The sequence below is a fragment of the Merops nubicus genome, unplaced genomic scaffold (genome assembly GCF_000691845.1).
Source record: "Merops nubicus isolate BGI_N331 unplaced genomic scaffold, ASM69184v1 scaffold4663, whole genome shotgun sequence".
In the NCBI taxonomy this organism is placed as follows: Eukaryota; Metazoa; Chordata; class Aves; order Coraciiformes; family Meropidae; genus Merops; species Merops nubicus.
The window spans coordinates 9,980-20,160 of record NW_008596814.1 but is presented as its reverse complement, the minus strand read 5'-3'; the positions used below and the strand labels follow the sequence as shown (position 1 = coordinate 20,160).

The 10,181-nt window shown below is 46.2% G+C and overlaps 1 protein-coding gene across 1 annotated transcript in view; it reads right to left on the bottom strand.

Moving 5' to 3' along the window:
• Positions 1–309: 309 nt before the first annotated feature.
• The window catches only part of LOC103769304 (solute carrier family 22 member 2-like), a 12,882-nt gene continuing 3,010 nt past the window's right edge, over positions 310–10,181 (bottom strand). Inside the window, exons 3-11 of the mRNA XM_008936489.1 lie at positions 8,268–8,422; positions 7,302–7,470; positions 5,783–5,897; positions 5,136–5,242; positions 4,755–4,969; positions 2,813–2,921; positions 2,373–2,485; positions 1,763–1,862; positions 310–376 (exon numbers count right to left, since the gene is read on the bottom strand). Coding sequence (XP_008934737.1) covers positions 310–376; positions 1,763–1,862; positions 2,373–2,485; positions 2,813–2,921; positions 4,755–4,969; positions 5,136–5,242; positions 5,783–5,897; positions 7,302–7,470; positions 8,268–8,422 — 1,150 coding nt within the window. The remainder of the gene's footprint in view (positions 377–1,762; positions 1,863–2,372; positions 2,486–2,812; positions 2,922–4,754; positions 4,970–5,135; positions 5,243–5,782; positions 5,898–7,301; positions 7,471–8,267; positions 8,423–10,181) is intronic.

Genomic DNA, 10,181 nt, shown 5'->3' with positions numbered 1-10,181 from the left:
ACTACCTGAAAGGAGGTTGTAGCAAAGTGGATGTTGGTCTCTTCTCCCAAGTAATAAGCAATAAGGACAAGAGGAAGTGGCCTCAAGTTACACCAGGGGAAGTTTATGTTACATATTAGGAAAAATTTCTTTACCAAAAGGGTTGTCAAGCACTGGAACAGGCTGCCCAAGGAAGTGGCTGTGTCACCATTCCTGGAGGTATTTAAAAGTTGTGGTGCTTAGGGACATTGTTTAGTGGTGGACTTGCAGTGGTAGCTTAACAGTTGGATGTGATAAAGGTCTTTCCCAGCCTAAAGAATTCTGTCATTCTTACTTGGAGGCAGTTTCAGAAGTCAGAACATGGAGATAAATAATGTTCTCTTTGTTTTTCTCTTGCCTGCAGAAGGAAAAGTGAAAAGGCAGATGATGTTTCTGGTAGCTAACAGCATGATCTACCAAATAATCCATATGCTTACATTCATTGAAAACTAGGTTTTACAAATGCCTCATCACTGGCAGTTTTTCAAAGGAGGTTATATTATTCTGAAAAGCAGCAAAATAAGGAGTAAATTAGAGACTTTCTGTGGCCTTGTGGCAGCCTACCTGCTGTCTGGAAACCTTATCTCAATGGTAGCATTAGTAACTTCAACCCTGGCATTTCCTACTGTAAAAACTGGTACTGTAGGTAGTTTCTAAAGTAATGTCTGGCTGTGTGGTTGCATGTATGGACTTCCTAACTTTTTCTAGAGGCAACCTCTCCATGCTCTACCCTGTGCTGTGTTGCTTATCCCTTTCTGGCCAGGTCGGGTCCTGTTCCTCCCACACCCAATTTTTTACCAGGCCAAGTGACTTTGCCTCCACATCAGCTTCAGTAAATCTGAGTGGCTCCTTCAGTGCCTGTGGAACTCCACCCTCACCGTGGGAGATGCTCCCGTAGGTGTGAATTGTGCCAGAAGGAGAAAGTACTGAAACTACAGGACATTCCCCGCATTGCTTCCACAAATTTAAAACCACACATCCACCAGCTTTGTTCCCAACAAATGTGAGCATCAGCAGTCCCCTCACTGGCACAGCTGCATACAGGAGGTGAGACTATGGTGGTGAGCACCTTTGGGCACGTATGGGGTGCAACTAACAGCCACGGATGCTTAGACAGGACCTCTAAGTTTTCAGGAGGATGGTGTGACCAAGGGTTGTATTCCACAGCTTTACTTCACACAGATGCAACAGTCTGTTCAAGTGGGGTTTCCATGCCATCAGCTCACTCACCTTTCCCCAGGGAGCCTTGCTTTTGCCCCTCTGCCTCACTTTCCCATGGCAGGTAGGATGGCTGAATGATCTGCCAAAAGCTGCTGCCACTGTGCCAAGGTGCTCTCCTGCCTGAAAGCCACTTCTGGCTGCCAGTAGCAGCTGGGCGTGTCAGGGAGAACACATTTCCCTGTGCTGACAGGCGCCTCTCAAGGCAGGCTGGCTGCATGTGCTGCCTAAGGACTGAATGGAGCCCAGATTGATGCTTTTCAGATGCCCTATGAGACTATCCTCCATGCCTTCTCTTACTGTCTGGCTGCCACGTCAGGTGGTAGTGGATTCTGTTCTGAATATACAGGAAAGCCTGACCTTGCTGTCCAGGAATGAGTTACCCACCAGCTATCCACTGTATTTAAATGCCTATAACCAAACCAATCAGATCCTCAGAGAGGTACAATAACAGTTTTTCCTTAGAAAATTTTGCATATGTGAAGGAGAGTTGCTCTGCTCTGCAGGATGGTCCTTAATGCCATACCTGTGCAAATTTTCAGCATCTTCAATGGTCTCAGGCAGACTTTTTCCCTTCATCTCAGGTAAGAGCAAAACCAAGCCACCGTCTATTAAGCTAATCACAGCTGCAAACACAGAATGGGGGTCACAAAGGCAACACAATTGTCATGCCTGAGTTTAATTCTGAGTCACTAATTAATTCTCATTGAGACACAGCTGTCCTGACAATTGACAGACTGGACCCCTGAGGTACCAGTAAAAGGTGGAGCGTGACTTCTTTGTAGGGAGACAGGAGTTCGTCCTGCTCGGATCTCAAGTTCCACAACCACATGCAGATGAGAGGTACAGAAACCAAAGATGTTCCTCCCTTGGGAAGCATTCAGGAAGAGGAAGTCAAAGCTTGAAAGAACTGTCACAGAAACATGAGGTCTCCTCTGCTGCAGAAAGGGCTAAGGGGTGGCAGTGGCACAACTTCCAAACACCTAGATGAAACAGACTTACCGAGCTGTGCCTTACATGTGTACACACACACATATCTACATACATCCCTCTACATCTTTTTTAAAAGGCAAGAAATAGCTCACCAAACTCATTCATCTAATCTATGACCAACTAACCCATCTCACAGCTCTTACCAAAGATGACCAGGGGCAGTTCGTGCCAGAGCTCTGCTAGTCTGTACACAAGGAACGGCGTTATGATCCCACCGAGGTCACACATGGAAGAGCAGACGAGGACTCCTAGGTTCCTGCAAAGCCAGAACGCAGGCGTGCACACTCACAGTGTCACCAGCTGTGTCTGGGGGTGCCCCATGCAGCCTCTGCACCCCAGCCAAGAAGCTGGGAAGGGGCATTGGCCAGGGAAGGCAGTGGGTTTCTGCTGCACCACCTGGCAGCTCTCCTCCACCTTTGCAAGTGGAGTGGTTTGCAATTTTATACATGTAAATTCCTTTTCCAGGGCAGTGCATGAGCCACGGGCTCCTCAGCTGTATTCACAGCCTTGAGTTGGCCTCTCGTGGTCTCTTCCAGAGAAACACACGGTGCTTTTAGCAGCTAACTGCAGATGGTGCACTTACCTGAGAAATGTTGGATACAGCTCAGGGTTTACCACACAAATAATTTCATAGCACATGGTAATTCCCATCCTGCCCAAGCAAGCTGCAGTCATCTTAAGCCAATAAAGAGCTGGAAAGACATTGTGCACATTAAGAAATACAAAACTATAGTTTTTTTTTTTTTCTGCTCTTGACATAAAACAGCATTAAAGGTTTAATTTCAGGAAACAGTAAGTTTGCTGTCATAATAAGTCAAGGGGACAGCACATGATGGTATTCCTTTTTACTCAGTCAAGTATTTATATTGCAATTGTCTTGTGATTCAAGCAAATAACCAAGACTTTGCAAAGTCACTGTCACAGAGAGGAGAAATTAATGACAGGAAGTAGTTTGGATCATCCCGTGCATGAACCAAAAGCTTATGCAAGACACCATGTTATGCCTACAATAAAACTAAACCAAGGGCAGCTGCATTGTTTGGTAGTTGAAAGCTGCTTCTCAGCAAGATACTCTGTACTTTTGCATAGAGGCTTCTGATGGCTTTCAGGCTGGGAGAAGTTTGTGTTGCCCCTCAATGTGTGCTCTGCCATTGCTTTCACACCTGGAGCTACAGGTGCCTGCTGCAAATAGACAAATAACTCAGCCCTGTGCGTAGAGTCAGTCCAGGACGCTTCTGTGTGCCACGTGGCCTTTTATATCCCAAAATGACCTTGGATCTGAGCTGCAGCTCTCTCAGCTATTAGTGCACGTGAAGCATCAAGCCCAGGTTGTACTTTACTGAGCCACACCTGCTGGTAAGCTCTGCTGGCAGAGCCTCTCCAGAGGTGAGACATCAGCTATTGCTACATGTGGCTTGCAGTAAATGTAGCTGTGAGAGCCCAGAGCTGTCCCCTGCCCTGCTGCCCCTGCAGGGCTGGCCTGGGTGAAAAGAACCCTGTTCTGAAGAGTTGAGCTTTGGGCTTTGGGCTTTGAAGGTGTCTCAGCTCGGGGCTGGTGGTGCCCAGACAGTCAAGCGGGGAAGGCTGAAGTCTCTGTTGGTGAGTGGTGCCACCAGGTTCCGTGAGGCACTAAAGCCTGAGCTAAGCCAGCTTGGCAGCAGTGTCTGCACCAGCCCTGCCTGTCCCTGGAGCCAGGTGCTCACCTGGGCACTGCTGCTCCCCACGCCCTGGGAGCTGCAGGGCTCCTCGACTCCCACCCCTGCACTCCCTTGCACAGCCCCTGCGCCCCCAGATCGCTTCTTAAAATGAGTTTCCATTGTTGGGGCATTTGGGGGTTTTGCCTACGACATTTTTCTGTAGCATTTTGCGGTGTTGCCCTTGTCCCCCCCTTGAAGGGATGGTTGTTTGGCACTCTTATGTCTGTGGTTCCTGTCTAGCTGTGTTTCATAAAGAAAAATGAAGGATGTTTCATTCAGTGGCCCTCAAGGGACACAGTGCTTTGAGACTATGGCCCTGGAGGGAATGCGTAGCTAAAAAGAGCCAAGTCCCTGTCACCATGGTTGCTCAACATCCCACATTCATGGCAGCAGCACTGCTGATGTGTAGATGCAGAAAGCACTTACTGTACCCAGATAGTGTTTAAGTGTGTGTGTGCCCATATATTTTTCCTTTTCAGAAACAGGAACCTTGGGGATTTTTAGATGAAACCCCTAAACTGTGCGTTCAAATCCAAATTTTAGGCCAGACAAAAACCGTGGCCTTAACTTAGCATGTCTTGTGCTCTTGCACCTGCAGACTTGCCATCTGGTTTGATGCTGGAAATTTAATTCACTCCCTTTTTCCAGCTTCTCCTTTGCTAGTAGAAATGCTGACGGTGGGACGTACATTAACTTTTACGGTATTTGTCTTCATTTGACCACAACAAAGACATGGGCCATGTGGGCAAGTACTGATTTCCATTCTCCAGGGCAATAACCAAGAAACAGGGAGAGAATCCATGGAGAGAGGAGGTTTGCATGACTCACTGTCTGGGACTAACGCCGTGGCGAGGCAAGCACCTCCAGCCACCACATTTGCTGCAGCCCAGGGGTAGCGACGGCCAACACGGTCCAGTGTTAGCATCAGGATGAAGGCAGCTGGGAACTCGACGAGGGCAGAATAGAGGAAATCCAGATACACGTTCCCAGCAGCTAGTCCCATGTGCATGATGAGCCCCTGGTAGAGGACGGAGCTTGTGAACCTGGGCAGAGAACAGGGTGCAAATGAAGCCAAACCCTTTGGGAGAGAGTTTATGCAAATTTTTGAGATCTGCAACTGGGTGGGAGTAAAACAGGCTTAAAACAGTGATGATGATTTAGGGCACTGAATCACACACCTCTATCTGGGCTGCAAAAGCCTTCCCTTACCAACTGTACATCAAAATGAATGTGTGTTTTCTGATCTGAGGTGTCCTGACCAGGTCTAGAAATGAAGGCTTCAGCTTTTCTCCATCTTCATCTTCAGAGTTGAGATTCTGGGAGCACAAGCAACAGAGGTACAAGAGATTACATTGGGCAAGGGAGAAAGTGGCAGGCACTGCAATTAATTTTTCTCTGGATTAATGGGAGAATGAGGGTTTTCATCTGTCAGTTAAGTAACCGAGGGAAAAATAACTTCTCTAGAATGTTTTGGGGAAACAAAGCATGAAAACTTAAATAGACAGCCTTCATGTATGTGCAGCCACGTGTATGAGGCCGTCTCATGGCGTGAAGCATCACTTAATGAATAAGGATGTTCTGGAATTTCCAGTCATGAATTTGGCAAGTTTATTGTTAATTAGTAATACTTGCTAGTTTTGCAATCCTCTTTTCCCATATACGCTCTGTGATCATCCTAGGCAGACAAAGAGAAGAAAACTCACTTGCCTTTCCTTTAGGGAACTGCAGTGCTTTGTGTCACCAAGCTGCTACCTAGTCTAGACCATCCTAACAATCTAAGCGCTCAAAATAATCCTAAACTCATGACATTATTTGCACTGAGGTTTGCCTATGTGCAGCAAATGCAGTGTAGTCACCTGGAAAGAGAGAGGTAGTTTCTTCTGATTTCCCTTGGCGATGCGCTTAATAACTTCCATAGCTTTGCCATTTTGCCTTTGAGCTATGAGCCACCTGGGGGACTCAGGCAGACACCTGCAACACATATAAACATGATAGCCAAGAGGAAGGAAAATGCATATTACTGGGACACAAAAATTGAAAACAGAACTGAGTTTCTCAGGCTAGGATCCTGTGGTGCATTGAAGGTCCAAGAATGGTACTGAACTCAGTGGTAGCCGTGTCTGTCAGTGATTGCACGCCGGTTTGTGCTCCACTTTAATGACAACATAGCCTGAGTTATTTTTTTTTAAGGCTAAAACCAGTTTATTATAGCTTGGAAACACTAGTCTGAGATAAATTTTGTTGACATGTTTTAGAAATTGCTAATACTCTGTGAATATAAACAGTAACAGCTGTAAAACTGATGCTTCAGCTTCTTCATGTTAAAAATAAACTTTAAAAAAATCCAAATGAAAAACTCCTCCTAAATCTGTTCCCTGATCTGGTTAAGGAACTTTCTAAGGAGCATTTTAACTTTTTTTCCACCCCTCCACTAAAAAAAAAAAAAAAAAAGGTAATTTTAACCAACAATGAGAAAAATAAATACCTGAGGGTACCGATTGCCAGCTGGCTGAATATGAGCCAGCAGTGTGCCTAGGTAGCCAAGAAGGTCAATGGCATCCTGGCTTGTATGAGAAACAATGTGTCCAGCAGCAGTAGGGAAGTGATTGTTCCCCTGTACTCAGCACTGGTGATGCTGCAGCTTGAGTACTGCGTCTAGTTTTGGGCACCTCAATACAAGAAAGACATAGCAGTACTGGAGCAGGTCCAAAGAAGGGCAATGAAGCTGGTGAAGAGCCTAGAGCACAAGTCTTATAAGGAGCAGCTGAGGGAACTGCAGCTGTTTAGTCTGGAGAAAAGAAGGCTCTGGGGAGACCTTCTTGGTCTCTATGACTACCTGAAAGGAGGTTGTAGGGAGGTGGGTGCCGGTCTCTTTTTCGGAGTAACAAGTCATGAGAACAAGAGGAAACTTTGCCTCAGGTTGCTCTGGGGGGGGGTTGTGTTGGATATTAGGAAAAATTTATACACTGAAAGGATTGTTTAAGCAATGGAACAGACTGCCCAAGGAAGTGCCTAGGGACATGGTTTAGCAGTGGACTTGGTAGAGTTAGGTTAAGAGTTGGACTTGATTATCTTAAAGGTTTTTTCCAACATAAAAGATCCTGTGATTCTATAAAAAATCACTTCTCACAGTAACTCAAGTACTGTTCAAGAAATGATGACTTCCTAGTTTGTGATGGGTTACAAGGACTCCAAACACAGAAGTGTTATGACATGCTGCTGGTAGTCCCTTGCTCTTAGGTGATTCAGACTAGAACCCTGGCCGGGAGGAACAGAACAGAAAAATGCCAGACCTGATCTGATCTGTTTGGTCAGATCATTACTGTCCCCTGGTTTTGCTCGGTGTTGCTGGGAGCTGTAAGAGTAGGCACTTACCAATAGTAGAGCAGAAAGAAGAAATTGGGCAATGTGACTGTGAGCTGGAGCCACCTCCAGTGTGGAAGCACATAAGCCAGGGCAGTAAGGATGAGGAGCCCCAGGCTGAAGGCAAGCTGGTAAGTGATGCCCACTGCCCTCCGGTAGTTTGAGCCAACAAATTCTGCAACTGCAAAGACAAGTAGTATGAGTGAAAATCAATTGGTTTGGAGAGCCAGGGGAATATATATAAAGCTCCTACAGCTAAAAGTACATTGAGCCCCTGTGCATAGCTGTGCCCTTGTGGCATGCTTTATGTTCATGACTTTGGATGGGAAAGCAAAGCTGGTCTGGGCCCACAGTATTGAATCACAGGCAAAGTCCTGACCCCTTGTTCTGTGCCTGTCAGCTGAGGACTTTGTCCTTGCCTTCGAGGGCGTCAGGCTCTCACTCATTAACAAGGGGCAAACCTTGCTTTCTTCCTCCCACGCCTTCCAGCTAAGAAAGAAATGAGACCATAAAATAGACATCTGGCACTTGACTGCCTCCATCTCCCTCTTCCCATACAGTTTTGGAACAGAGCCTCCCTACCCGCCAAGCATGCAAAACAGCACAGCGAAAATCATTCTGATGCCAAGGCTGTCACACACACAAGTGTTATCTCTCACAGCACCACCTGCTATCTTTTCTGGAGAGGTGTCACACATCTTTGCAATGTTTTCAATTAGTTCTTGTCTCTAGGCCTTGTCTTTCATCCTGGCATATGGTTCTCCAGGTACAAACACTCTCTGGTTTTCAAAGCTGCCTCCTAATTATTCCATTTGTATCTACGAGCTGGTGCAAGCTTGAGTCACAAATATCTGCGTTGCAGCAAAGAGGTGCAGTTTGCTCATGGATACTTAAAAACGGGGTGGCACAAGTAGGGGTCAGCCCTGCTGCTAAACAGGGAGTTCCTGCCCAGAAAGGGTAACTGCGAGCAGCCGTAACTGAGGACGTAGCCTGTCAGCCATCCCCCCTTGCTGACCAGTCCCTGGATGAGGCGGAAGATCACTGCCCAGGTGTAGCTCGGGGCAAAGGCCACGAGAACCCCCGAGACTGCGTTGATGAGGATTGTGACCAAGAGGCAGAGTTTGCGGCCAAACCTGCAGAGAGAGAGAAGAAAAGAGAAGAAAGAGGCTCAGCTCCTGGCAGGGCAGGGTGGCAAACCGAAGGGTTTGAAGAGGCTGGAGATGGCCCCTATCCCCCTCTCCTCTGCTCATTTTGAGTAGGAGTCTGAATCTCTCTTCCCTTTGCAACATTGTTCATTTCGGTGGAATCTCAGAGGACGACTCTGCCCCATGTTTTCAGGTTGTTGCTCGTTTCTGTCCCACTTCTAGTTAATGCCTTATCTAATGTGTTCAGGAAATGCTCTGATACGGCTCTTCAGCCCACCTTTCAAACCTGCAATAGCTTTTTAATGGGGATCTTGCTTGATAACTGTGATCTTTACCTATTATCTCATCAGCCTTAGCTGACTATTGAGCTCTTCTTGAAGAAGGTTTCTGAATCCCTGTTGTTTGTCATTCCCTGTATCACTGTAACTCACTGATACTCAGAAATAAATTGCTTCCAAAAGAAACCAACTCACTGGAACACTGGAAAGGCATTTGTTTTCTAGCTACACAGAGATACTTATTCAGTTAGCAGTATGATTTATAAAAAACATTAAATTAGTCAATGTCCACTAACAAAAATAACAGGATAACAAACGCCAGCTGAAATAAATGTCTTCTCCAGAATAACATGAGCAGATCCCATCTCTCAAACTTTCCTCCTGACACGAACCTGGCATATGGACATTTTTGACTTGCCTTAAAGTCCAGCCCAAGACAGCCTCATTAGACCATGAGAGGAGCCCTATCCCACAAAAGCCATTTACAAGTGCCCAAGCTGTAATGGCAGAGGTGCAATGCTGCGTGTTAGTGCTGATGTCAGGAGCTCCCTGGGGATGCAGGGGTGCCATTTCCAAAACACCTGTGACTCTTGAATGTCAAAGTCAGCACCTGGATATATGCCCAGAGACCAATCAAGCAAATGACTAGGTCTAATACCTCAGAGGGATTAGAGCACATTTGGAAAGAGCTTATGAAACCTCCCCTGAAGCATATGAAACATTCACGGGAGTTGTCCCCAGTAGAGCAGGTTTGCAGCAATCTCATGCACAGGAAAAGCAGCACTCCAGCTGCACTCAAGCTGTCTGACAAGAAAAGGAGGGACAGATCCAGGCAACATGTAATTCCTGGGACTTTCCTCCATTTCCTCTACTATATTTGAGGCTTCTGAGTTTATTTTACCCTAAACACAATTCTGGGTATGGGATTTTATGTTGCTCTTGAGTGCTAGTGGTGAAGGGACCATGGTGAGTTGGGGCAGGATGGCAGTGAGCAGGGCAGTAGAAAAACTGCCGATGCTATTACATGCATGTGCTTTATCTTAACAGCCATTAAACCCTACTCCCTCAAGTCTTCATAATTTTGTTTGATATTAAGCCTTGGTAAAAAGATCCTTCAGTATTTTGACAGAGAGAGAGAATTTCAGACATAAATTTTTGTGGGTTTGCAAGCTCTGGTTGCTACGGGCTTGCACAGCCACATGCTGCCAAGAAAAGGCTTTGCTAAGTGAAAAATCCCCCTGTGACAACACCTTCTGCTGAAAAGGTGAAGAACGGTGCCTCTGATCATCACAGGACTTGCTTACTGCTGTTTCATGTCCTGTCATGCCTGGATGAGTGGCTGCTACATATTCTCTCCTTTGTTCCCCTAAGCTGTACATCATTATCTGAGATTAAGTTCTGGGAAAAAGCATGGAATATTTTCAAATTCACTAGGAGATTGGCCAAGAACAAAGATTTTGATTTAAGGG